The sequence below is a fragment of the Anser anser genome (genome assembly GCF_964211835.1).
Source record: "Anser anser genome assembly, chromosome: 13".
NCBI lineage: Eukaryota > Metazoa > Chordata > Aves > Anseriformes > Anatidae > Anser > Anser anser.
Window position 1 is genome coordinate 8,934,649 of NC_139734.1, and position 27,817 is coordinate 8,962,465.

The following is a 27,817-nucleotide window of genomic DNA, read 5'->3' on the forward strand; positions in this document are numbered from 1 at the left end:
CCAGACACTCTGTAAAGCTCAGCCTCAAAGCACGAAGGAGGCAAATGTTTTTGGCCAGCTCGCCCTGGGCTGTGCGGGTCCTGGTGTACAGACAGCTTGCTGTGACTCCCTGGGCTATTGCAGTGGCTATTAATAAACACAGCAACATTTTTTGGTGCGTGACAAGGCAAGCAGCTGGGGAACAGCGCTGACAGACCAGCCTGAGCCCAACCAGGCACAGCTTATGCCGGTGCTATCCAAAAGGCCCATCAGGCCGCATGCAGGCGGGCCCATGGCCCGGGCCAGCCCTGCCGCTCGTTCATCTGCACCCAGCTATTGCTACGCATATCAACGTCCGATCTGCTTGTAAGTTCTGTCCCCAGCACGCTGGGTTTTGGGTGGGCGTCAAGGGATCGATTTACCCTGCATCCTCCCCCCGCCTCTGCAGCTGTAGCCCGGCCAGGCCACGCAGGAGCTGCTCCAAACATTTAGCACCGCTCGGCACCTGCCCCGGCTGCTGGCAAATATTTAACACCATCCCGTGCCCAGCCTGCCTGCGTCAACAGCTCGTAAGCCGGGGATTTACAGCCGGGAGCTGCCGCCAGAGGGGCTGGGAGGAAAGCAGCACTACGGGAGTTTGCCCACCCCCAAGGCCAGCAAAGGCACAGCCCCTGAGGAGCAGAGCATGACCTGAGGGACAGTCGATCCTCCTCACAGGAAAATTGTGTTTAAAAAGAAAATCCCCACAAGAACAAAGGCCCTACCCCTTCAGAGATGTGCTCAGGCACAGCCACTGGGCCCCCTGGCACCCAGCCCGCTTCCCCAGGCCACGCTGCTCGCTGAGGAGGCACCAGAGGCACCCCATGCTGCCGGCCTGTGCTCCCAGCATGGGAGGAAAGCATTCAGAAAGACCCTTGAAATTCAGGGGAGCTCAGCAGCAGCTGGCGATAACCTCTGAGAGCCCTTAATTAATTAAGGTGTGTTTGCACAGCCTGCCAGGGCCCAGCACAGTGCCCACAGCTGGTGGCACGGCTCTGCTGCTCATGGGGAAACCTCCAGCCCGTTTTGTTCCTACCGCAGGTAGTGGGGAGATCTCAACCACGGGAGCCCAAGGATGGTTGAAAAGCAGCAGCCGAGGCTCTTGTGGACTTGCAGCCCCTCTGGCACCCACAGAGCCCCGTGGCAACCTGTACCACCGTCCCCTGACACAAAGTCACGCACCCATTCTCACCAACCTGACCGTGCTGGCTGCAGGCGGCCGGCGCCGTGCTTACGCCCAGCTGCCCTGGTTCCATTTCAGCAATAACAGCAGCCCCCGCCCTTTGCCACACAAGCACGTGTCTGCCTGCCTCGGACAGCAGCTGAGATCAGTTTCAGTGATTGAGATAACTGCTTCCAGCAGGTCTAAGCAGCCAGAGGACCAAAGAACAGAGGCAGTGAGGAATCACCCACTGTCAGCCTCGTGCTGGCGGAACGCAAACCAACAGCTGGGCTCGGGCAGCTCACAGACCCCCGGAAGTCTGGGTAAAGGCCAAACCACACACATTGCGGAGTCTTGTTTTCCCCATATTGCCCCAGCAGCATGAAGGAATTTCCTCCCTCCCCCAGATTTTGGGGCTGGGAAAAAGCTTAGCTTTCAGGGGGCAAGCGACGGGTCTGGGGAGCTGGCTCCCTGCCTGCTGAACCCAGCAGGGCCACAGGAACCACCTACTACATCCCAGCAGCACAGCACCTCCACGCAAGGGTGAATCTAGCCAGGGGCTTTAAAGAAAGAGCAGCAATTACCTGCACTTATTTTCTCTGGCTGGGTTTTAACATGTCCAAGTAGGGAGTTCGGTTTCTAAGCCAGAGCACGTGATGCCAGCTCTTCTCTTCCAGACTGCAGTAAATACTCCTTCGACATTTCCCTAGTCTCCCAGGCATTTAGCTCAGTTGGGAGGGCTGGTGCTTTGCAGGAAAAGGTTTGGGCACTTTGCATTTTTGAAAAGAGGTTTCATCAACCCCATGGAACAGACAGACCAAAGGCAGGACTGCTGGCACAAGGCCAGCACATCCCCCTTCGTTACTACCAGTCCCTATTGCAGCACCCACTGCTGGCCTCCATCAGGGAGGAAACACCACACAGTTTTCTCTACAGGCTGCATTGTGTTCACCTGCTGGAGACCAGATGCAGTCTTCCTCCTCCACAATCACTATGCAGAGGTCCCTCACCCCCCTCACACTGCAGCTGCTGTGCGAATAAATATGAGACAAGGAAAATTGGTGTCAGATTTTTATTTCTTTGTACTCTTTAAACAGGAGTGACTGAAATAGAAACCATGTTTGAGTCCCATCAGGGGGAATGACTTGATAAAGACAGGGCAGGCAGTTGCCCCTGCCCCATGCCAACCTGTATAAATATCTGTCACTTATTAGTAACTAGACGGTTTTCGTACAAGTCCATGAATGGTCATAGATAACATATTATAACATGCCAGTTCACAACAAGAAATAACTTATGTGTACTTCTTGATTTCATCATACAGAACTAAGACAAAAGCACCACCCATTCCTCGGAGTACATTCGACCATGCACCTTTGAAAAATGCCTTGGAACCCTCGTCTCGGGCAATCTTCCGCCAGCAGTCGATAGTGCCGGTGTACATTATGTCAGCTGCAGGAAACAGACAGCGTTAGGAATCAGGTGCCCATGACCCCCAAAATCCAGGTCAGAAAAGGCCTTATGTATCTGACAGTTTTACAGCCTCAAGTACATTCCGTTTCTTGACTTACTTTCCCCAGTACTATCATGTTAGAGAAGGAGATCGCCCAGGAGATATGGTGTTGCTGCTGAACTACCCCCAGGAGACACTGGCAGGACCGGTTTGAGCAGCAGGCAGCTACTGTTTGCTAGACACCAACACTTCCAGAACCTAAAGCTACTGCACTCAGCCAGGCTGAGCCTGCAACTAGGGACTTGCTTCTTGGCCCTGAGACGCTAGTTTGCAACATCCTTAGGCAAGCTTTGCCCTTCCTACCTACTGAAATAAACCTGACTTGTGCATGCCACCTTACAGGAATGCTGCATAGACTGATCTGTCTGCAGGCAGATCTGCCCAACAGCTACTTCTGCAGCCCCTCCTTTAAACTGCAGGGTATGAGAGAACATCGACAGGTTTTGGCAAAAGCCAAAACGCTCTGTCTTCACCTCCGATCCACCATCAACTGTTGATCCAAATGTTGCCCAACATTTCCCAACACAAGGAGGTACAAACTTACTTCCTTTACGCCCAGACTGCATCATCATGCGACGACGAACTGTATCAAAAGGATAGGAGGTCAAACCAGCGACAGCGGTAACCGTCTGAGCGATCATCCAGCTCACAACGATGTGGGTGTTCTTTGGGTCAGGAAGCATTCCTGCAGAAGAGAGGTTTTGCGTGAGAACAGCAGATGAACCACCAGCACACACGTTACAGGTCTGCTGCAGGCCAGCATCTCCATTTTAGCGTGATTTCACTCCACCTACCCTTTGCAGTGTCATAGATGCCAAAGTAGGCAGCTCTGTAGATAATGATGCCCTGGACGGACACGTTGAAGCCTTGGTAAAGGCCCCTGAGGCCATCCGACCGGAAGATTTTCACCAGGCAGTCACCGAGCCCGCTGAACTCTCGGTCGGCCCCAGCTTTACCCACATCGGCTGCCAAGCGGGTTCGGGCAAAGTCAAGGGGGTAGACGAAGCAGAGGGAGGTAGCGCCGGCGGCGCCCCCGGACGCCAGGTTACCGGCAAAGTACCGCCAGAACTGGGTTCGCTTGTCCACGCCACCCAGAAAGATCTGCTTGTACTTGTCCTTGAAGGCGAAGTTAAGCGCCTGGGTGGGGAAGTACCGGATCACGTTGGCCAGGTTGCCGCGCCAGAAGGAAAGGACGCCCTGCTCCCTCGGGATGCGCACCACGCAGTCGATGATGCCCTTGTACTGCTTGTCGGCGGCGATTTGCTTGCTAGCGTGCTGCACCTGCGGGGGCCGACACACGGCCGTCAGCTCCGCTCCCCGCGCCCACCCGCCGCCCCCCGTCCCCATCTCCTTGCGGCGACCTTGGGGCGGCCGCGGCCCCCGTCCCCGCCGCTCACCTGTAGCAGCAGCTTGACCCTCTCGATGGGGGCGACGGCCGTCTTGGAGATGGCTGCCGCCACCCCTCCGGCGAGGAAATCCTTGAGGAAGGACACGGCCGCATCGGCCATGGCGGGAGGCGGCGAGGCGAGGCCGGGCGAGGCGCGGGCGGGAGGCGGCGCTGCGGCGGCGGCGGGGCGCGCTGCCGAAATGGCCGCCTTATATAGGGGCGGCGGCGGACACGTGGGCGGTGGCGCGCCGCCGCGCCGCGTCCCGCTCGCCCATTGGCGGAGGGAGGGGGCGGGACCGCCGCAGCGGGGCGGGGCCGGCGCGGCAGCCAATGGGCGGCGGGGCTCATTGCAGCGTGCGGGAAGCGCCGCGGCCGGCCGGGGGCAGCGGGCAGGGCCGGGCCGGGCCGGCAGCGGGAGGCTCTGCCGCAGCAGTCGCGGCTCGGTGCCGGACGAGCTCCTGGGGCACCCACACCCCAACTTCACCCGAGTTACAGGGCGCCCACCTACGCTGAGCCTGCAGTTCAGCCCTGCTGTCGGCTTCGTCCTTACCGTGCCGCCATTCCCCAGGGATTGGCTGCTGAAGCACCTCGCCGCAGTGCTGGGTCTCCTGCTGTCACCGTTTGGGGGATTTGTCAGCAGTTGATGGGACTGCACAGTGCAGAGGCTTTGCTGGTAGAAGGTTGATAAGTGATTGATAGCTCTTCGGAGTACATTCTAATACAAAGGGGTTATTGGCATGTCAGAAGCAAGTTAGAGGTAACTGACTTTCATGAGGTTGGAAGAGCTGATCTAACACTCATGCACCACCCATCACTCAATCTTTAAGAAATACAACATTAGTAAAAATATATGTATAAACATATAAAAGTATACTTGGAAGAGGTAAAGGCACTCTTAAAAAGTAGCTGCCCCCAACTCACAAGTCACATCTCCTTACTCATACACCTCAAATAAACCTCGGTATTATTGCCTACGCTGTGCAGGTAGGGAAACTGAGGCGCAGATAAACACATCCACTAGGCAGGTTGGCGAGAGCCAAAACTACTTACAGCCTCAATGTGATGCAGGTCTGCTCGCTACCATCTTTTGCTGTCCCGGTCTGCATCTCTCTCTGAAAGGAAAGCCAGAACGCAGCACCACCGTAGCACAACTGAGCAAGTCCGTTACTGGCGATACTGCAAGACCTCAGCTGCAGGGTACAGCAATGCGAGTTAGGTGCAAGGCTGGTGTTACGATCATCCCTGATCTTTCTGCAAATCTCTCTCCACATTGACGGCCCGTTCCTGCACTGGTCTGCCACTGCCTCACTCTCCTGTGACCTGGCCTAACCAAGCAGTTTATAAGATTTACTTATTTCCACTCAGCAAGGACATAAGTGGTTCAAAAACACACGAGGAGCTGTGGAAACCAGGCAGTGCTGCAGCTAGGGCAGGAGAACAGCGGGCGCACACGCCCTACTGAGCCGCAGCGATTCGCAGCTTGCCGCAGCCAGAGGCCAGTGGGACATACCACAGAGGGCACGGCCGCCTTCCCGTGTGGACACAGGCTTTAAAGTTTTCTCTAGGAAGGTGCCTTTCAATTCCATTGGCAATGGCAATAACCCAGTGGTGTTGCAGAGAGTTCCCTACCTAAGGACGTGCTGTGGCTCCTGGGCTGCAGTAGTTCGGGTGGGAAAGTCACAGTGCTATTCTGCAGGCATGTTCTGAGCAGCACAGTAGGCCTGGGTCTGTGCACAGGAACTAGAAAGCAGTTTAATATAAAAATAGAGCTTTAAGAATGCTGAAAAACATCACAAGGCTTGTGGCTCTGAGATATCTAACAAGTATAAGGACTGCATTTTTCAGGAAATATTTCAGAGAATTTCAGGAAAACTTTTTTTTCTAAGCCTGAAATAATTCACGTACATGCAGTTACAACACAGGAGAAATGAAGAAAGATTTTCTAGTACGCACTTAAGTTTGCAAGATTGTCATTCCAGTGTATTACAGTCCATTAGCAAGAACACAGTTGCAGCAGCATATTTTCATTGTTATGCCAAAGACTTGTACAAAATTATTATTCTCAAGTAAGTCTCAAAAACTGAAGAGTGGATTCTGGAGTGCGAATGAACCAGGACTAATTCTGCATCTGCAGAATGCCATGTCCACACATTATCACTTAAAATAAAAAAAAAATTTCAGTAGAAATGCTTGCACGTTGTATATAGTCTATAGTCTGTTTCTCATTTTCTGACGACTTGCTATCTCAGGTTACTTCAAAAAATCCATGTGAATTTTCTCAATATTCCGAAGATGCAGCTTGTACTCATCTCAGTTCTCATGCTCTCTGCAAGTGGTTTTATCTTAGAATGGCTATTCAGCACCGAAAAGCACCTAGTATATTATCAGTTCAAGTTGCAGTAGCATAGTGTTTTCAAACTAGTTGCATCTCTCCTCTTCAGTGTGCGCTTGATATTCTTATTGTTTGTATCCATTCAGGAAATGAGACAAGATTTAGTCATCCCTCACACCGATATCTCAATCCTAAAACCATGCAATCTGGTGAGATGCTGGTACTTGTAGCTTAGCATGTCTTTCTTGCAAAGTTTCTGAAGAAAAAGCTTCTGCAATGAACAGTCTGATGTCAGTTTTCAAGAGCTGATTTCCTTGGCTCAAAGTTTTCTCTTCGGAGGAGCTTTAATTCTCTCAGTTCTTGTGGCTGTAAACTCTGATCCACGCCAGGAGTTAGCTTGTAACTTAAAGGAGATTCGATATAGCCATTTCTGTACAGACAGACCCGCTTGCAGAATTCAAAGGTGCTAAACATAACACCAAAGTATGGAACAATCTGATTTAAAAAAAAAGAAGGAAAAAAATAATAAACAACACATAAAAAGCAGTACATTAGATACAGGAATAGTATTCGTACATTTTTAAAAAGGAAACTTCTAGAATTTCAGGTTAGATGTGATCTGCTAACAGAGTTACAATAATTTAAAGTCAGAGTCACTTCAAGTTAGGCTGGCACCTGCATCATGCTAAAAGTAGAGGTTTATTATTAGTGCATAAATTATAACAATATTATGAGGAACAAGGTCTGTGTTAGCCTGTAGATGATTACCTCAGCAAGTTCCTAATAGTAAATGTGGGCTTTATTCTGCATACTGCAGAATGATTGACCCTTCTTCTTTTGCCCTGTGCAGAATCAGCAACTCTGATCCCCTGCTAGCTCATTGCAAAATACTACTTTATACTTCTGTGGAGGTGTTTTTTACAAGGGATATTTTCTTTACAGGTAGGTAAATCTGTCAAACTACTGGAGCTGAGCAGAAAATGAGAACTTGTTTATCTGTTTTAAGTGTATTGCTTGCAATCCCCCAGCCATACTCTGTCTTGCGTGTTAGCAGCACTCCCTTCTCTAAAGACATTTAAATGAACTCGAAAGGAGAGAGGTATAGAAGCCAAACTCACACTTGAGGAAGTATGACCAAAGCTATGATCCAAAGCTGGTTTGTAACCTGCCTGAGGTTACACCTGGGCTGTGACGGGCTCCGTCATCTATAAGCTGCTAATAAGCATGGAGGGATGTCATATGCCTTATAACTTTAATTGTCCAAGAGCGTGTCTTAGTTCAGTTAACCGGATGAAAGCAAAACCTCACCTTGAGCAGACTGGGTGTGAGTCCACTCCAAAGTCCGAGTACACCTTTGTTCTTCACAGTTTGCCGGAAACAGTCAGCCATGCCAGTGAAATGGACATCAACCGCTCCGTAGTGGGGAAGCCAAGGGCTCTGCGCCTGTTCAGGAGACATCCAGGGAGATTTATAACAATCAAAAGAAAACCAAGGTAATTAAAGATAATTATTTTCTCCACGCTGGTAGGTAGGTAACCTCCATTCTGGCATAAGTAACACTTTATGGTAGGTTTCAACACATTCATCTAAATTCTTCTGTTAACCAAAAGAATCAACTGTTTTGCCTTGAAACACAAACTGAACAGGAACGGATCTCACTCTCTGATAGGTGTGAAAGAGAAAGAAAGCAGTAATTTCTGCCAGCGCTTCCTTTTGTGCCATGTCACTACTAAAAATCCTCAGTACCAGAGCTGCAAAACGCATCAAGCCCATGCCTTCCAGCTGCTCAGGTCTCAGGAGAGTTATTTTACAATGCTGGCATTGGAGCACCTACGAGTGGGAAGCTTGGGGTTGGCCCTGGACACCACGGTCCCTTCCTGTAATAATGCTCAAAACAGGAGAGCACGCTGGCTTCACTTTGGCGACTCGGGCTGCAATGAAACGGGTGAACTGCACTACGCACTGAGTAGCAACAGCACAGCAGAAAAGGAATGCCACATTTCAGCCTGGGCTGTACAAGCCCACCGCCAAGGGCTGTAGGTGAGCAGTTGGTACCTGTGCTGCTATGTTTTGCTACGTGGCCAGTTGATCCAAACCAGTTAAAGTGAGCTTGTGAACATCCTGCTGGACTGCAGCTACATTCCCAACTGCAGTGTAGACTGTCTCAGTTCACACGGAGGAGGTGTAGCGGGTCATTTTTAACAGCAAAATCCTTCCTTCATTAATCTCCTACTGCGTTAGCGCAGACAAGATAACCTGACCTTGAATAATCCCATCCTCATCCATCTGTGTACATGCAGCCAGGGCCTTATTTTGCACCAGCAAATCAGGGTCTCACTCATACCCTCATCAAGTGACAATTCTCAGTCAGGAGAGTGTGGGGACCCCAGACACAACTGATGACTGGTCTGTTACAAGCCAATCCCCACAGGGCATAAGCTTGATAAGAACAGGACTCGTACAGTTAATTGATTGGTGAATATGGGCATTAATATCCCCTCTTTGATCTGAAACACCACGTGATGTAGCATTTTTCCCCGCTTGTCCAAACTAACCCGCAGCTTCTCAGAGTTGCTAAGCCTATGATGACAAGCCTCTTGTTAACTGACAAGTGGTGATGACATTTTCTAGATGCCTGAGCTATAGCATTTCAAATACTTGGCAACTTGGACGGTGGAAATGGAAGTGGATCAAGACTCATGGTCCAGGTATACAAGACAAGTTGCTAATCAAATGGTTTAAATACTGTTGCATCCTCTTGCATTACTGGCAAGTCTGCAGCGAAAATTTAGAAGCTAACACAAAAATTAACCACCACACAAACTGCATATAGATTCTTTTACTCTTGCTTTTTCCCCCCCCTCACTTTTTTGTGTATGACTGACGCACATGTGAAATGCTTCTGATAGCAGGCAGCAGGTAAAACCATGCGGTTTCATTCTGACAGGGCTTTGGGAGGTGACTTGGGGAAAGCAGCTGTCCGTACTGAGTAGGGCTGAGGATTTAATCCATGGTCTTTCACACTTGAAGCAGGAGAGAGCTCATGTATTTGCTTCCCTCTGAACTTTTTCAACAGTGTACCTACCTGATTTGCAAGAGAGGGATTACATTTGTAGAGCAAAGAGTAGTGCTCTACTGCTGCTCTAATCACTTATTCCCTTTCAGTCTACACTGGCCTTTCTAGCTGCATAGGGCTACAGCTGTTTCCGTAATTCCCATCTCTGGCGCAAGTGCCCACAGCTTCCTGGTTTATGGCTCAGAGAGGCAGACGTTATGGGATTTAACTGCCAGGATTTTACAGCATTACCAGCCCTGCCTTTACAGAAAGATCAAGGTAATAGAGCTACTCTGGTAGCCGAGGATCATGCACAGGTTCACTTCTGCTCCTTCGCTACAAGGAAGCTGTCTGCTTGGCTCTGTTACTGAAGGGATATAAAGGTTTAAAAAGAAATAGCTAAATCCAGCAAAGTGAAATATTTTTTCAAGCCTTAATTGACAGGACTTGAGAAACTCCTCTATAAAGACTCTCATGACCATGCTATAGAAGACGCCGAGTGCTGCAACTGAGACTTCAGGGACCAGTTCCACAAAGAATGGTGACAGTAGCACCAGGGATGCTTAGAAGAGCACCGAAATGATGTAAATATCCTTAATAATGCAACATCAGTCATAGGAGAGCTGGAATCAGAATCTTATTCTACTTTCTGGACCATCAGCCAGTTTCCATGAGCTTTTTTTGGTAAAGCACAGTTACAGGCAGCAACTCGGTGAAGAGAAACAGCTCTCTGAAATGCTTCAGGAAAGCAGGAATGCTGCTAGCACGCAATTTCCTTCCATTTTAAGTCCCTTTGTGGTAGGTAGGGCATGACCTACCAGAATTAACTGCATGAGTTTAACTTAATCCCCTTAGTTACTGTATACATTGCAAAGGCACATATCAATGGATTTTGACTGCAGTTACTCTTGCCTACAACACTAATACAGGCTCCAAGCATGCAGCACATTTCCGTAAGATTCTGCATGCAGCAAACACAGCCAGAAGACGGTTAAAAAGGAACAGGTAAGTCAAAACCTCAGGTTTCCGATTTGTCCACAGACATTGATTGACCTCTTAAGAGATTTACTGAAGGATTATTTTTAGTAACATTCACTATGGTTACAGCCATTTTCGAGATTTCAGGCTTTGGGGTGAAGTATGCTTCACCAGTCTTTCTGCTTTATAGGAGCAGTATGTTTCTAAGACCTTAGGCACAGTATTTAAGTAGCAACTGTCCACAGAATCTCAGAGTCACCTACTGCTAAAGAACAACTAAAAACTGCATTAGGACATAGTTAAAAATTCAGTATTTTGGAACACAGCTAAAACAAGTTAGAATGTATTAATAAAAGAAACAAGTAGGAAGGTGTTTCATTTGGCACAGCTTTTAATGAAAAAAGATAGCTGTGGGTTTTGGGAGGTTCTGCATCCTCTAAACAGGTCTGCAACAATACAATCCTCACAACCACCCTATGGCACCAGAGCCAGAAAATGGAAGTAACCAAACAGATCGGACTAGTTTCTCCACCTTTTTCCACAGAAACCTACTGTGACAAACAAATCTCATTCCAAAAGGATCAGGTCTGTGGACAGAGACATTTCACACCGTGGACCTCTAAGTGGCCTAAATTCCTCTCTTTTGATACCACCTGACACTACGGGGGCTGGATGGAAACCTGCCTGTTACAAACACTTTTCAGGACCTCCTTCCCCTCCAGTTGCAATTGTCTCACAGAAGGCTGGAGATACAGCACAGCTCGCTGCACTGATATAACAGAGTGCCCAGTCACAGTAGTAGCTGGGTTAAGTTGCTAACTGTTTTACATCTGACGGATGATGGGTTCTCCTTAAAGCACATCGAATGCAGAATTGGTTCTATCTGCTCTCTCAAAACCAGTCTTTTAGAATCCAGAGGCCACCAACTCCAAGAAGTCAGTGTAATACATGCCAAAAGTCAGCAGTCTGTCCTACTTTGACAATCTAAACCCAAGAGTTAGAGCAATGTATACAAAAAAAATGAAACAAAAAAACACCAACAACTTCCAACCTGCACCCTGGGTCATACCTTTTATATAAACCAAACATTTCAATAAGGGTAGAGTCTTGTGACAGTGCTTAAGTTAAAGACAATTGTTAGGTGAAGATTTTCCAGACACCATCTCTCCTACTGTCTGTAGGTGACTGCCAGAACAACAAAGTGCTATTTTGGGAACTAATCTCACAGACCCTTTCAAAAATTTCCTCTTCCATGAACCCCTCCAGGCCCTCTCTTCCTATTCCCTTCCTCTTAGGACGGGATGGATGTAGTGCACCACAGCTGTAGTGAGAGCTGTGCCCACCAAAAGATCAATCATTTAAATCTTTCCAAGGCTCACAGTAGCAACACAGGGACAAAGCAGGGACCAGGGATCTGGAACGCAGGCACAGTGGTTACGCCACTTGAGTTTGTGCCCAGAGTTTTGCAGATCCCAAATTCCCACTTGCAGTTTAGGACATTTTGGTTTGCAACTATCTGAATGTACATGTTATAAGAGAGCATTTGGAAATACTTCCCTTTCATTAAATGTACTTTTCCCTCCCCCTTTCCTGTTTGTAAAAACTTTGTTGGTACAAAGTTTTGCCTTTTTTTTCTTCTTTTTTTTTTTGTTTTTGGAGTATGCAGTACTATTGGCATATTATAGTACTATGCAGTACTATAGGTGCCATAGGAAGTACGCTATTCTGATGGTAGATACAGTAAAATTGTTTGTTATTTATATATTTTCAACAGATTTGGGTGTCCTACACTTCTGATCAGTTTCAATAATACAAAACAAAAAACACATGAAGGCATTTTACAACAGAGCTCAAAAGTCCATACTCTTAATCTGGAAGCTAAAATAAGATGTCTTTGTAGCCTGGGTTAATATGGGCACTTGCATGAGGCAAGTGTAATTGTAGTTCAAAGGAAACTGAAGGACAAAAATTGCAGTTTTCATTCGGGCTAATGCCACTACGGTCCACAGAAACTTCACTCAAGTCAAGACTGAATACTTAGAAGAATAAGAAACAACTGAAATGTAAACAGGTATTAAAATTGGGGGGAAAAAAAGCAGTCTTGGGCAAACCAACCCTTCCTCCTGGAGGACAGCCTTACTTGGTAGTCATGCTCTTTTCTGTGTCAGTGCTGTAGTAACGCTGACTTACCCCTGCACTGGAACATAAAGTCCACCGAAGGTACTCAGGCATGTGGTAAGGTAAACCATGACAAGCTATTAGGATGCAATCGTTTCCAGAGCACCACAGCAAAGCAGCTGACCTACAGCTTCCTGCACTCTAGGAACATGTTGTCCTTTCCTCTGTAACCTGAACTGGGGCCAAATCTTTTTGCCTTGCTGACATTTATGGCACCAAGCGTGCACAACAGTTTACTGTTTGTTCAGAAGAGTTTGACTCAGCTTTAAATACGTTATCACCAAGCCTGTATCCTGAAGCTTCATGGTTGTTGCAGAACCCCTCCCTTACTACTGAACGCAAGCTTTCCCTGCTTTTAACACTTGTGCTACGAAGAAATCTTCAACATGGAACACAGAGGTCTTTTTCCTTTTTTCCTCCAAGTAGTGCAACCCCCCGCACAGACACCTCTGGGTGGTTTCAGACTGCCTGATGATTCAGCTCAGCCCTTACAAACAGGCGCACAATTTTCATGTACATGAGCAGTGCTTGGCTTAATGGTGCAAACCCTCAGGCAGGGTAGCTTGGTCCTACACAGCACACAGTGAAGAGCAACACTAGTTCCCACATCTCCTGCTGTTTTTGTAGGATCTGGGGAGAAAGTTAATGTTTCTGCAGGACTGGGGCTTTACAGTGGACGTATTTCCATTGCCTCACGTGGGTGAGATGCAGAATTACAGCATATCAGAATAAATCAGATATGAGAGCATGCACAAAGTTTTAGCTCCTGCTTTTGGACTATTTTGCACAGTTAATCAGAGTTATATCACAGGATCATCACTCCAAGCACAGACATGCTCCAAACCAGTACAAGGCTCTCCTGTATGACTGATGCAAGAGCACTCATGTCAGGGGATAACAGCAGTAGCTGTCGCTCTGGAGACATTACCATCTCTGCCGAAAGTTACGGCCATCCTAGCTGTGTGTGCACGGCAGTGTGCCCTTCCATCTCAGGCCCTGTCAGCTGGGTGAGTTTACACGGTTTAAAGAGGTGGGTTGAGTTAACCCATCTGATTTGCCCCAAAGGGAGAGCTCTCACTCATACCACACAGCTCACAGAGCCACAGAGGTTGTAAGAGGCCAGTGGCCACGCTTAGCTGGCACTGCCAAACCCAGGACTGGGAGTGTACCTGCCGCCTCAGTATCTGGGAAAACCATCTAGAGACAATTATGGTCTGCCCTCCCTCCTGCCTTCAGACGGGCACAGTACAATTTCCTGCTTTTCTTTGGAAGGCCACTGTACTGCAGCACTAAGCTACCGCTGTAATCCACCTCAGCTCCTTGCTGTCCTTACCACACCACCTTGGATGAACAGGGTTAAAAACCCCTAAAAATAGCACAAACTGTCACAAGGCAGACCTGGCTGTTAGATCAGCCCAGTTCTACTTCTGATTCTTAATTTATCATTTTTCCCTCTTATCGATTTTTTTCACTGTCACTCTTTAGTGTTTCACCTTCACAAGCAGTCAGGCTCTGTGATGCTCTCCTCTGGAAGTTTGGGGATCTAACAGAAACATGCCTGAGGTTTGTTCACATGTACAAAAGCTAACTGAAGCTGTTACAGAAGGCAAAGCCCACATTAGTCTCAGGTAGCTTTATTTTCGGGCATTGTCTCAACTGTTTACTCAACCAAATACTTCCCAAAGCAGTAGGGCACAATTCTACAATAGCCTCAGAGCCAGCAGAATGAAATATTTTTATAGTGACACCAAAGCAATAAAAATGCTTATAGCTGAAAGCAATTAGGCATAGGGCAAAAAAGGAGAAAGGAAGGGATTTTACCTAAACCAGAATCCGAAGTCTAGTAACTATTTGTTAATAATCAGAGAAATTAAGAAGGTCCCAAGTTGAAGTAACAACTAGCATATTGAGTCCTGGCTGATGCCTGAACCCTAGCCGCAAGGAAAGGGGAACATGAAATCACAAGGAGTAGAAGAAATAAAAGTAAGGATTAACACTGCATCCTTCCCCTCAGGCAGAATATTTTTAGAATTTAATTTCTATCTGTGCAGTTTCTTTCACAAAACTTAAAGAAATTAGTATCACTGAAACCTCTGTCAAGTTGGGCTGAAGTTGGACTGCAGGATCGAAAGTACTGGGGGCAAGCACAGACAGCTGGGAACCACACAAACCTTATTTCCACAGGATATCATACTCAAAGTAATAATATTGCTCCTTACGTGCTTCCATACTATGGAATTTGCCCCAATTTGTGGTCAAATGGCTCAATCTCTGAAAATTTTCAAGACTCAGGCTCCCGTGCAGTTCACCACTAAAGGGTCTCCCTGCACCAAGTCTCAGAGCACGTATGCTTTTGAGATGTCATGTGAACCACATGACCCAAAAAGCATTTTTTATTTTTAAACCAGGTCACGACTCCAATAACATATTCCCAGCTGACACAAACACAGATCTCACAAACAGCAGGGACACCACAGCTTAAGAGCTTTCCGAGGCTGCCATGCCAGCACGAGATCATCAGTGATGGAGCACTCTTTGTAAGCTGCTCAAGTTTAAGCAGCGCTGGAGCACTGTCTCCCCATTTCAGCGGGGAAAAGGTGCTTTACAAATGAACTTTTATGTTTTTTCCAAACTTTGTTTATAGCCCAGCCACTGGGTTCCTACTAGACTGACTTCTACCTTGCAAGAAACACAGCAAGGGGACTATTTTTAAATAAATACTCAAATAACAGTACTACAATATGTTCTTTAACTGGCTTCAGAAAAGTGCCAACAGGGCACAAGATTGCATTTACTTTAAACAAGCTACCTCAACAAGAAAACAAATGCTTTGTTTTCTTGAGGTTACAAAGAGCTCAAAACATTTACATCACTTACAACAAATTTCACGCTTGCAGCGCATCTTGTGCTCCAAAAGACAAAAAAAAAAAAAAAACATAAACGCCCCCCTCCCCCAAGCTGCAGATTTATAGGCAGCTGAGGTCTAACCAATTCACTTTTGTCACTGAAGAGAGTCCACTTCTTGGACGATGCATGGCAGCAGTCAACACTAAGCAAGAACAACGAGCTTGTTTGTTTACAGCAGTGGAGGGAATTCATAGCCTGGATTTTAAAACAGAAAGATCGGACGCTATTGAACAATGCGTCCCCTGAGAGACGTCCTCAAAACTTAAGGATTCTGTGCAGTCAACACCAAAAGTGTGCTGAATCCTGCAGTATACTAAAAGTATCCCTATTCTATTTTAGAAAGGTTTGATGGCAGAGCTATTTCTGAGCAGCATTTATTGGTTTTCATTCCAGAAATTAAAAGAAATGATACCAGCAGAGTATGAGCACAAGACAGAGCTTCTGCAAAGCCTGCAGAGCTTGTTCATGTAAGCAGGTGCAAAGTGTCTGTACAGTCGACAGAGTATCTGTGAGACTTCAGGGTCATCTTTGGTGGTTTTGTAAAGCAAAACGCACAAAGTCCCACATCATTTGGGAGTGAAAGCTGAGGAGTGCCAGTGAGGGGTATCTGTGCCTACCACTGAGGGTCATATGCACAGAGGGAGGTGCCAGACTAGCGTATTAGGTTTGCACTGACCCCTTGTGTGTTTAGAGATACTCAGTTCTTCACATAGCCTAGGATTGGTGTCATTCTAATAATAATCTTCTGTGTGGCATATAACTGCTCTGAATTCATCCTTCCTTGCTGAAATGCCAGAGCTCAGTGTTATAGGCGCTTATGAAGGTCATTGACAAAAAGACGATATGGGGAAGTAGAAGCATATTACTCGGGCTTCCCTTAGACCCAGACTCCTTTACAGGCAGACATTTCCCTGCTAATTATTTTTTTAAAGTGTTCTTGTATGCACTTAAATAAGCCTGCAAGGTAAAAGTGCAGGAGTTGAACATGGCTTAGATACCAGGTTTAACAATGACAGGTGACTGTGAGGTGAGGAGGGAAGGGCAAGAATAACAAACAGTCAGAAGGATATAATGATCAGTAAGGTTTTGGTCAGAAGCTGACAGAGCGTAAGAGTGAGTCAGGAAACATTTAATATAGAACATCCCTTTGAACAACCCTCTCCTTCACTATTCCCCTTCTACAGATGCACAACAAAAGCCATATGTCCACGCTGAAACATGCTTACAGTACCTCTTAATTCTCTAACATGCCAATCAGGAGCAAAGTGAAAAAACGAAGACAAAGGAATAAAATTAGGATAATCACAACAAAGAGTACTCACATAATCAGTAAGACTCAACCACGTTAATTAATATTTCTTTTAAGAAAGCCATTGAAGTATATTTAGCAAACATACCACCTTGGAAGAAAAAAGTAAACATGATAAAGATAATTCTAACAGCAGAGGGGGAAGAAGCCATGGTTACAGAGCAAATCTGACATCATAAATCATCACCAAAACACAGAGGAAGAATTGTTCTCTGACACTTAGCTCCTACTCCCACAGATGTCACTGACAGAAGCTGCTGACGTCAGGACTGTAGGATTCAGATATGCAAAATGAGAAAGGATGAAACAACATGATTACAACAGAGGTTAGAAATAGCACTTCTCCTCCTCCTGTAGCATTTTTTTTTTCTTTGCAATTATTGCAAACAATTTGTGCTTTTCTAGATGAGGAGATGGATGGAGCTAACTCTTCAAGACTGCCTAGCATGTCAGGTAAAGATCTGAACTGGATGTTTGAGTCTCAGGCTTGTACTCTATCCCAGAATAAGAGAGGACAGCCTTGTGCTCTAGTATCTCAGTTTCTGAAGCTCCTGAGGCTGCCTCACAGCTTCCTACTTCCCCGTCACTAACAGGTTCTCTGCAAGAGTCTTTGGCAATACACTACCTCCATCTGATATTGACCTCCACAATGTGCTGGCTTCCTCTTCATACAAAAACCTATCATTCATAGCTCCAAAACAAAGCCTGCATTTCCCTACATGCACTGCTAAACATTCATATGTAGCCCAGGGGTAGCTAAAGGCTTCTTCAGTACATCCCTCTTTTCCCTCTTTTTATCAGCTAGAGAGATGAAACATGGAAGGGAGGCTGAGCAGAATAAAATGGCTGAGGAAAACAAGAACTCAGAGGTGTCTGTTCACGTTTTCTACAGAACATTGAAATGTCTTGAAGCTGTTTTCCCTTTCTTTATTCTCTTCGATCCTCTCTCCCTTTGCATGATATCCATGCTGGTGCTGTCCTAGGCATTTCTCTGTTCTGACCACAACCCTGCAAACTGAGCACGCCAGCAAGTGAGTGCAATGCAGAGCTGATTCCTGCAAGGCTGGGCCATATCCTGATGCTAACTGTGAAAAACATACTTTTTGGATCACCTTATATGAGTTTCAATCAGCTCTTAGCGTCAGCTTGGGTGTGATTTTCAGAGGGTCTCATTTCTGGACAAGCCTACATGACTTACTGCATTTCCAGTACCAAATGAGCTACGGTTGACAGCTACTTCTGAAACACCTTTGCCTTCTCCCATGACTTCAGAATAAATCACTGAACAGGTCTTGTCTCTCTAAGCTTGGGAAATCACTGTTCAGTTGTTGCAATGCATCTGTGAGGAAAAAAAAACACAAACCTCTCCATTGTTGAGCCTTTTTTCCATTCAGATAAATATTTAACATAACAATTTCCTACATATTTAGGAAATAAATCCAATTCCATTCTTATTCTAGAAATGCCAGTCAGATGCTTTAAGCATCCCTTTAGTGAAAGAGCACAGCCTAGTGGCAACAAAAAGAATGCTTGGCTCATCCCACTTCTCTGCTTGCCTATCAAGACAAAGCTGGACACCGAAATGAGTATCACACCATTTACTATGAAAGTTACTTTTGAACTGATTCTGAAAACTGAATGTTCAAGTAACTGATGTACCAACAGAAAATGATTAATATGGAAAAGAAAAGGAAAGCATTTGATGTGCTGTTCTTCAGGACAACAGTATTGCTGTGAGCCTGAGAACATAATGAAAAAGAAGAGTTCTAGTAATTGCTTTTCATAGTCCCACTGATACAGCTTGAAAAAAAATACCAGTTTTTATGCTCAGAACCTCTTTCTTAGCAGACACATTTTAAGATCTGAGGCCTGTCTGAAAAAGGGAACCCTGGGAGCTGGAAAGGGGAATTCACAGGTTCCCTAACCTTTTTCTAGCTTGTGACTTATCAACCAGGGGATGGGGGAAAGGAGATTCTATAATGCTGCCACACAAAATGAGTACTTTTGGGTAAGATCAGAAAAGCTTCCTGTAAGTTTACAGTCCCATGAACTGGGCTGAAAGAACGAATTCTTACACCATAGCCAGAGAGCCACCAAGTGATGACAGCTATTCACTCTCACTCTACAGGTGGAGTTCTAATGAAAAGAAGACAACATCAAATAAATTATGTCAATGAAATGGAAGCTGTGGGGTGGTTTTTATTTGTTTGTTTGTTAAAATTATTATTTCTAAACTTTCAGGAAAAAGAAGTAGCATGATAATATATAAGAACATAGTAGCTCTCATGTTATTGATGCTCCAGGAAAGCAGCAGTACCAGCAACTGGGAAGTCACCCATTAACCAGTCAGAAAAAAGAGTGAGGATAGTTCTGACCTTTCAGATTTAATATGCGCTGCACAAGTTTCTTGTGGTTGCCAGTATGTAGGTCAGGCATAAACGGCAGACACACAAACACTGGAAACAACATTGGTCTCATTCATCCCACTTACCACCAAAGGAACTGAATGCCTGTATTTGACAGAAGATTTGCCAACTGTGAATTGTGAGAATTTGACGGAATTGCTATGAAGAGGAAATAAAGCTGAAGACAGAGACTGAGTGGAAACATAAATTCCATGACATACTTAAACACACCTTAAAAGTGTAACAACACATTTATAACAGTGAATTTTTAGATGTTTTTAAAAAATACAACACACAAAAAAAACAAACACCCAAAACAAAGCCTCTGTAGCCTATTGGTAAGTGAAACAACATGGCAGTAACGATCATCTCGCTAACCTTGTCCCAGGCTCCTGAAACAGGAACCTCTAACAAAGTACTAGCAACATCAACGCTTAGTACCTGCATCTTCCTCTTGACGGTCTCAAAGGGGAAAGAAAGCGTCTGTGCCACCCCAGCTGCTACACAGCCATTGATGAAGTTCTGAAGAGGAGTGAAACGAACTACAGGTTCTCGCCAGATTTTGTCCAGATTGATGTAAACAAAGAATGAGCCCGCAGAAAATGGAACAGCACCTAGAAAGCAAATCATGCAGAGAAGGTTTACATCAGCACACTGTACACCGAGAAAACAGCTGCTCAACACATGGCCTAGACAGACAGCAAGAACTGCTGCCAGTTTACGTCTCACATTGATCTCAGACCAGATCAATATTTAGAGGAACTTTACTTTTTAACCACTGGTTTACGACCAAATCCTCATATTGTAGCATCTAGATATGGTGACAGATGCACATATTTGCATATTAAAATTTGCATGTTTTGCCAGAATTATTTACTGATTTAGTCTCATGACAGGTCAGCTCTTTTGCAACAAGCTCTTTCTCCAGTCCAACCCTAGCAGTTGTAGAGGTAAACAGAGCTGCCTCTTCAGTCAAGCTGATGAGGAATATTTCTGTCCTCGTTTGCTTTACGCTCTCCTAAATTTCACTCTACATTATTACTACAGATTTTTTGTAACACTGCATTGTGAAAAAGTAGACAAAGTCAAGTGGCATTTAAAAAAATTATGAATGGTAAATAATTTAAAAGTCATTTAATGGCTTTTTAAATTCTCTTTTATTTAAAGAGAGAATATCACTATCTTCACATCAGCTACGTGTCACTGCTCATACTGGTTTCATTACATAGACAGGGAAACACCCTCACACCTAGGCAGGAATGAGGAACACAGCGCGTATACATTTTTAAAGAGTTAAGCAAGGGAAGTCCTACATCTGAGCACAACTAGATCATCTATAAAAGAAGGACAGGAGTGTCTTTCTGAACACTTAACCATATATAAATGCTATGCACTGGGTCATAATTTGAAGCAATAATGCTGCAGCAGAAGCCAGTATTGTTGTGCCTTCTAAACCTACATGCCTTCTACAGATCAACATTACTATTTGCTTTGAATCAAGTGAGCAAATAAATGCACTATACAGCTACAATAAACAACGTGCAATGAGGTGATTTTCCTCTTTATTATTTTACCTAATATCGCTGGTGAAACACCACGGTAAAGTGCAAGAAGTCCTTCTTGATGATAAATTTTGTAAAAAGCATGAAGAATTCCTTCATAAGATGGTTCCAGGCGATTCTGCACAATGAGCCGGGTTTTAATTACATCAGTAGGGTAAGTCACAATGGTTGCAACCATGCCAGCCAGACTTCCTGCTATGATGGCCCTCCAGTGGGAAATATGACCCAACTCATCCGTGAAAAGGATAACAAGTCTAGAGTAAGCACAGAAAAGAGGTACTATTAATGGCAGCGTGAACAAAACCCATGAAATAAGAAGGCGGATTATTCTTGATGTGATTGTTCTGCTCATGAGCTCCTTCAGTAGCAGGAGTCGAAACTTCAACGTGTACTTCATCCAAGACCTCACTATGCTGTATAACACCATACGAGCATCAGATCTCTGTGAATCAGAACATGGGGATGGGCAAACAGCAGCAGAGGCTAAACAACGTGTCTAAGATCCCAAACAAATTTTGGGTAAATCCGTGGCTGCAGAGGAGCGCTGAAATACAGAAGTTAAAATTAACAGCTAGGTCAGGGACTGGAATACAGAACTCCCCAAATGCAATTTGCTTTACTTTTAGTATTACTGAGCTTGAATGCTTCCAATACCTGAAAGAGCTTTTTTAGCAGCAGCTTGTGTAGCTCAGCCTGCACCACACTTCCCAGCACAGACTAAACTCACAGCTGGAGTTGCTGTACCCTGCTGGAGGTCCAGAGTACCAATTCAACAACAAAAAAAAACTTCAGAGATATGGAGACTAATTGTTCAAACAATTTACTTACCTGCTTTGCAAGAGACTTAAAAAGTCATTTTCGCCCACTGAATCCTCATTTACATTTGCCCTACAGGCTGAAAATTACTGTAACTTAAAATACGTCTGCAAGAAATTCTCTGATCATCAGTCATTGGCTACAGACAATGGTCCAACCTCCTGCGAGGCTTTCCTCTAGTCAAAGTTATCATGTAAGAAGAAATACGTAGGTAACTCCATCAAACGCCTTCTGGGAACAACTGAACCTTCCTCTGTTGCTTATCTTGGGACGGGAGGGTCCGCAGGGATACTCTTCTAGAGAAGGCTTATGGCCAAGCATGACTATGCTCAGGAGGTTAAATCTAAATTTGTAACTCTGAAATAGAAGCACAGAGTTTTAAAGGCTGACCTACAATTGATAGATCTGTGATTCACAGAAGGACTTTTCTATGTATGTAAAGCGTTCTTAAATCAGTGAGAAGTGTCGTGGAGGCAGTAAGTAAAAAGAGTTGAGGGGAGAATGTTATCTGCACATGAAGAAACCTACTATTGTATTTCTGAAGTATTAACTGAACTGTGTAAACAGAGGATTTGTATTGAAACTACACAGTGTTACCATGTCCAGAACAAAATCATTTGCAAAGATATACAAGTCACTGCTTGCGCAGCTGATGTTTTCTACTGCATGGCAGATCCCTGCATCTACTTGTCTTGTGGCCCAGAACAGACTAGCCAAGCAGAAGTGAAAGGGCTTTTTTTTTTTTCCTATGAGACCTGTACAGTTCCTAAAGTAACACAGCCTGATCTTCCTGTGCGTGCACAAATGTGTGAGGGGGTGGCTCTGAGCACTACCCAGACAACATTTGAAACTGCCACAGCAAGAGAAAGACAGAGTCTGTGCGCTGTAACCACAGGAGGAGTGTGGAGTCAGCTCATTCCCAGCCGCTCAGCAGCCAGCCCTGGCTGCCTCTGCTCTGCCCCTCCCGGGGCTGCCGCTGATCAGCCCACCTCTTCCTGCCATGGGCAGCACTATTTTCTGAAGTCACTGCACAGCATTTCTCTCTTGTTGTCTTTCTTGCCTTTACGTAGCATTCTCCCATCAGAAAATACATTTAAAAAAAATCCCCAAATAATGTACCAAGGAATAAGCCTAAGCAGCTTTTGTTTAGTTTTCCTGGTAGCCTAATTCCACTTGGAACCGAGAGGAACGCCCTGCGCAAACCGGAGGCAAACTACAGCCTTGCAAAGGGAACGTACTGTGTTCCAAGCTGAACAAACAATCCAGTTATTTTGCTCAAAATCAACTGGTATATATGCTGCAACACGCTGACTCTTCTGGAAACTTTCAGTTCCATTCAAATCACTGTTTCTGCCTTCACTCTGCCGTTGTCCCTACCCTTGTCTGACCGCTGTGCTCATCACAAGCAGGACACAACACAGCCGCCTGATTCCAAGCCCGCTTCACCTCTCGTTTCCTGAAAGGTGCAGGCAGAGCTGGGGAGATGACTCTCGCTCAGCCAGACAGCTGACGAACCTCAGCAGGCTGCGCGCCAGCCCGGGTGAGAGCCACAACAGGCCTGATTGGCCCGCACGCGCTGAGCCCATGCCTCTCCCCACCCAGCACAGCTCACGAACTGGAATAACCCATCGCCCAGCTGGGCAGAAATGTCAAGCGCACAGCCTGCACGTAGCTGACCTTAAAAAAAAAAAAAATAAGGGAAAAAGAAACCCAACCCTCAAACTGGCAAAACATGCTGGTGCGGGTAAACGGTCGGGCTGTCTCTTCAATGCTTAAAAGATACTGGCAGCAAAAGGGAATCCTAGGAATCCAGGCTGGCAGAGCTGGGGCAGTATTGCTCTGTACAGACCTTGCTGCAGTCCTTCCCTGGTTTACAGTAATCTAACACCTGGGTATTATTGAAAATGAGATTTTAAAGCAAATAATGCCATGCATCAACTTCAAAAATGATCAGATTTGCATAATAGCAGCTGCATAACAATAGGGAAAAGATTTGAGTCATGATGTAGTTATTTTCTTTGATATAGACAATACAAATACTTGAAAACTTATAAGGGAATAAAACAGATAGGTCTCAAAGATCAGACATCGCAGTCACACCTGTAGGCAACATTGTAACTGCATTTCTAGAGGAATGTGAACGTGCGGAAGAGAGTCACCAGCCTATCAACCACTCCTCACTGAGAACACCTCTGCCTTTATATGCTCCCAGCCTATCACCCAGCCCTAAGAGCAGCTACAACTAAATAAATAAAACAGCGAAGCTGCGAGCCTGGAGAGGTGCTTCCACAGAGAGAGGGGCCAGGCGACCCCCAAACACCATCCCAGAGCCTTTCAAGCTGTATCCCCCCGCAGGCAGCTCCCTGCTCCCCATCCCCTGTCCCCCCGCCCCGCTTACCGGCGGGAGGCGGCGAGCTGCAGGGCGCTGTAGGGGAAGAGCCGCAGGCAGGCGGTGAAGTTCCCCTTCCAGAGGGCCCGCAGCCCCTCGGATCGGCACAGGCTGCTCCCGGCTCCTCGCAGCCCCTGCCGGCAGTGCCAGGTGCCCACCTGCGCCAGCACCGTCAGCAGCTCCAGCGGCGCCGTCAGGCTGAGGCTCAGCGCGCCCGCCAGCCCGGCGCAGCCCAGCCGCTGCACGGCGGTCAGCCGGCCGTCCCGCCGCCAGGTGGCCATGGCCCGGCTCGGCCCGGCCCGGCCCGGCCCGGATCAGCACGGCCGGGCTCGGCTCCGGCAGGCTGGGCCGCCGGGGGGCGCCGCGGGTCCGCCCCGCCCCGGCTCTGCCCTGCCCAAGGCGGGCGGAGCAGCCCCGCGCCTCCCTCGGCCGGAGGTGTGCGTGAGTTAGTTGGGGTTCCCAGGTCAGCGAGGGCGGGTTTTGGGGATGTGCTGCTAGGGAAAAGGGGAAAAAAGGAGGAAAAAGGCTTGGGGAGCAGGGAGAAGGGAGTGGAAAGGAGATCCAGGCAGCCAGCGGGATTTATGGAGTGAGGAGGCAAGAGCAGTGATTTGTGCAGCGCGTCTGCTCTGCTTCTTGTCGTGAACCAAAATGAAACCTTCATGAGCCTGCGTTTGGTACCCCGTACTGTGCATCCAACCAGCGTAAGGACATCCCCTTTTGGCAAAAATGCTCTGCTGCTCGTCCAAGAGACTATCCCCCAATCAGTACAAGAGCTAAAATACATCTCTAGTTGTCAGGATCCCAACTATTTAGGGTGTTGTGTTTCCTGGTGGGAAGAAAGTGGTTAATCGCTAGGGAAGGGATAAAAATCAACTCTTTAAAGGACCATTTTGAAACAAGAACGCACAGGTATAAACTTGCTGTACATTAATATTGCTTAGGAACAGGAGACTCCTAACCATAAAAGGGTGATGTCTCTTCCAGGGGTTTGCCTCTCTTACTAGTCTGCACAAGACAAACCTCAGCTTATGACTCTTCCTGTGCACGTTTTTTTTTGCCATTCAGTCTTCCCATTTCCATTATTCATTTGTGGTTGAGAATTTTTTTATTTTTTTTCTTAACATACTTGTTTTGGCTGGTAAAATGAATCAGCAGATGTCCTCAGCTTCTCACAGAACAATCTAATCCGTGGAGAAGATGATCCTTGGTGTTATTTTTTCTGTTATTTTTTCTCCCGTGTAAAGGGACCTGCCAAAATAAAACTGGTCATTAAAAAGAAAGTCACCAGTAGGATCTGAGATTACTAAACATGCTTAATGTAAACGCTTCTTTTCACTATTTCTGCCAGACCAATTAAGTTTACATTGCTTATGTCCTACTTAGTTTCCTGTATCTCAAAAGCTGTCACTACAAGAACAACCAGTGCAACAGTGAATCCTCAGAGGGAACTGATTTTCTTTTGTCTCTTTTGCTATTCACATAAAAAGACATTTCTATTATACTTGGAGACTGAATTTAATTGAGCATACATTTTCTGCAATCAAGTCCTTTAAAAGATATTCTGAAAATAGCTTTTATTTACAAGAAGATTGCTGTGTATTTCTTCAGACCTTGTCTTGCATAGTCATAGTTAATAAAGGATAAAGTACAAGGTGTTTAAAGTACCTGTGAGTTAATTCCTTAATCTCTCCCACAATGACATCATTCTGAATTACTAGACACATTTTAATCAATCACGCGATCACTGAAATTTGCCTCAGACATTCTTGCAGTGAAAACGTCAAGGTTTTTGTTTGTTTTTTTTTTTAACTTTACAAATAGCTTGGTTGTTATCAACAAGTTGCTTCAGGATGATGCAGTTGTGGCTAAGATCAGAATCAGGTACCACACTAAAATCTGTCAAACCCTGATTTTCTTTTTTTTTTTTTTTTGTAAAGGTAGTGTTGAAGCTTGCTGTCCTTTCCAAAATTAAGTTACATTCTATTTTTAAACCATCTTCCTTGGGCACTCAGTACTTAAAAAGAACACGCTTAAAGTCTCACAGGAAGCTTCTGAGATCAGAGAGAGAGAATGAACAAGGCTGTCAAGGCACCCACTTTTCTGCTCGTGCCATCCCTAGATACAAGTTAGAAAAGCTTTAAATTTAGAGCTCTCTGAGGTGTTTAGTTGTCCTTGCTCTCCAGGACGTTTGCTGGAGACTGCTAGAGTGCAATGTGCTCTGGGTCTGTTCCTTCCTCGGGGCTGGGAGGAGAAGCCACTTCAGCAATCACCACGGGTTGTCCCTGGGACCAATCGTGAAAATTACTAGATTTGCTTATGATAATCCAGGACGTCTGTGACTGAGCCAGAAATAGGACCTCGCACTCCCACTCCTATGACTTAATCACAAGCCTGTCTTTCTGTACTAAGAGCGATTCACAGTGCCAGCTGGCTTTGTCAGTTGTAAAGTAGACTTTAGAAAAAGGAACCAAGAATTCTTCCCTCTTCGTGTCTATAATACAAAGCTGGTGCTAGAATTAATGCCACTAATACATATTCTAAGCATAGCTCAGAAATGTTATAAAACAGAATCATATGATGTAGGATTGTGTATTCTGGACTTTCTGTATAAGTTATTGCATTTCCTTTGGTGGCTAGACAGTTTATGTTTGAGAAAACTAACTATCCTTAGAGCCAAAACTTAAATGTTGAACTAAGAACTTTTTTTCTTTTTATTTTTTTAAAACCACTAAGCGAATTCATCTGCCTATATACAAAGTATTTTGGAGGTAACCTTGTTGTAGATTAAACCCATCATCATACAGGCTGATTAGAAAGTCCTGACAGAAAAATTAAACACCTTAAACAAACAAAAACAAACAAACAAAACCCCTCCATTAAGTACTTTTATCTATTCCCTTAAATAAAGTTCCACAAGATTTGTGTGCAGCCAGACAGTGGGTGGCAGTATTGAATCCATCATTCAGCTGTTTCTGGCTAGGAAGTAGTTGTGTAGGTGAGCTGCTTCTCACTCAGTAACTGATAAAATCAGTATCTAGGGAAAAAATATTTCAACAGTCCACAAATTAGTTTCACAAACCTGCAATGGCAACTACATGCAATAAACAAGGCTGTAGCACTGTTATTAATGAAACAAAACTGCAAGTGTTTCCTACTGTCCCTTGAAGCAGCCCTTATTGTTCTGTTTCAAAATTAAATACAAGATGAAGCTTTGATTTTTCCTATGGACTGTACATCTAAAGTTAGGGAGATACATAGTCTCGATATGGAAAATTATATTTTCTTTTAAATTACTTGAGCAGTACATAATATTCAGCCATAATTCATGTAATGACGTTACCAAGCCACAAGCAGAACCATAGCCAAGATTTTTACTTGCACGTACTTAAACTCCCTTCATGCCCAAAGTTTTTTCCAATCACCTTTTTTCCCAGCCTATTCTTGAAGCTCACAGAGAAAGCTCGTTTTCAAGCACTGGTTGACAGGCTTTAAATTAAAACCATCTGAAACCTGCTAGGTTATGATGTTGCAATCTCTGTGTGAACACTCCTCTGGATTTAAAATTACATTGTACTTCGTATCCTCTTCAGCTAAATGAGAATAAACCCATAATAAATAAAAGAGCTGGCTCTGCACACAGTCCTTTGCACTCATTTTACCTACATTGATTTTCAAAGATACCATGTGACTTTTGCAGGCAAGGTTTCACCTTTACTCATTGTCTAGTTTTAGGAAGATAGTTTTCTAAGAGTAGTGCAGATCCAGGGTTTGTACAATCTAGGTAGCTAACAGATGGGATAAAGCCT

At 45.4% G+C, this 27,817-nt stretch overlaps 2 protein-coding genes across 2 annotated transcripts; both read right to left on the minus strand.

Moving 5' to 3' along the window:
* Window positions 1-2,238: 2,238 nt before the first annotated feature.
* Window positions 2,239-6,907, minus strand: SLC25A5 (solute carrier family 25 member 5). The gene is made up of 8 exons (XM_083797317.1): window positions 5,986-6,907; window positions 5,710-5,820; window positions 5,131-5,270; window positions 4,631-4,795; window positions 4,091-4,272; window positions 3,488-3,974; window positions 3,238-3,378; window positions 2,239-2,632 (listed from the first exon to the last, which is right to left on the minus strand). Exons 5-8 carry the CDS (start codon window positions 4,199-4,201, stop codon window positions 2,475-2,477), a joined length of 897 nt encoding a protein of 298 aa, XP_083653443.1. The 5' UTR covers window positions 4,202-4,272; window positions 4,631-4,795; window positions 5,131-5,270; window positions 5,710-5,820; window positions 5,986-6,907; the 3' UTR covers window positions 2,239-2,474.
* Window positions 5,809-24,392, minus strand: SLC25A43 (solute carrier family 25 member 43). The gene is made up of 5 exons (XM_083797308.1): window positions 24,021-24,392; window positions 20,819-21,060; window positions 19,686-19,858; window positions 7,721-7,855; window positions 5,809-6,907 (listed from the first exon to the last, which is right to left on the minus strand). Exons 1-5 carry the CDS (start codon window positions 24,290-24,292, stop codon window positions 6,704-6,706), a joined length of 1,026 nt encoding a protein of 341 aa, XP_083653434.1. The 5' UTR covers window positions 24,293-24,392; the 3' UTR covers window positions 5,809-6,703.
* Between the last annotated feature and the right edge of the window lie 3,425 nt (window positions 24,393-27,817).

What these genes read in the sequence shown, in the direction of transcription:
- SLC25A5 (XM_083797317.1), bottom strand. Translation starts at nt 4,201, where the DNA reads ATGGCCGATGCGGCCGTGTCCTTCCTCAAGGATTTCCTCGCCGGAGGG. An exon ending in GGGTCAAGCTGCTGCTACAG is followed by an intron (nt 3,975 to 4,090) that starts GTGAGCGGCGGG and finishes CGGCCCCCGCAG; the next exon opens with GTGCAGCACGCTAGCAAGCA. An exon ending in GCAGTCTGGGCGTAAAGGAA is followed by an intron (nt 2,633 to 3,237) that starts GTAAGTTTGTAC and finishes TGTTTCCTGCAG; the next exon opens with CTGACATAATGTACACCGGC.
- SLC25A43 (XM_083797308.1), bottom strand. Translation starts at nt 24,292, where the DNA reads ATGGCCACCTGGCGGCGGGACGGCCGGCTGACCGCCGTGCAGCGGCTG. An exon ending in TGTTTCACCAGCGATATTAG is followed by an intron (nt 19,859 to 20,818) that starts GTAAAATAATAA and finishes TTTGCTTTCTAG; the next exon opens with GTGCTGTTCCATTTTCTGCG. An exon ending in CCGTCAAGAGGAAGATGCAG is followed by an intron (nt 7,856 to 19,685) that starts GTACTAAGCGTT and finishes TCTCCTGAACAG; the next exon opens with GCGCAGAGCCCTTGGCTTCC.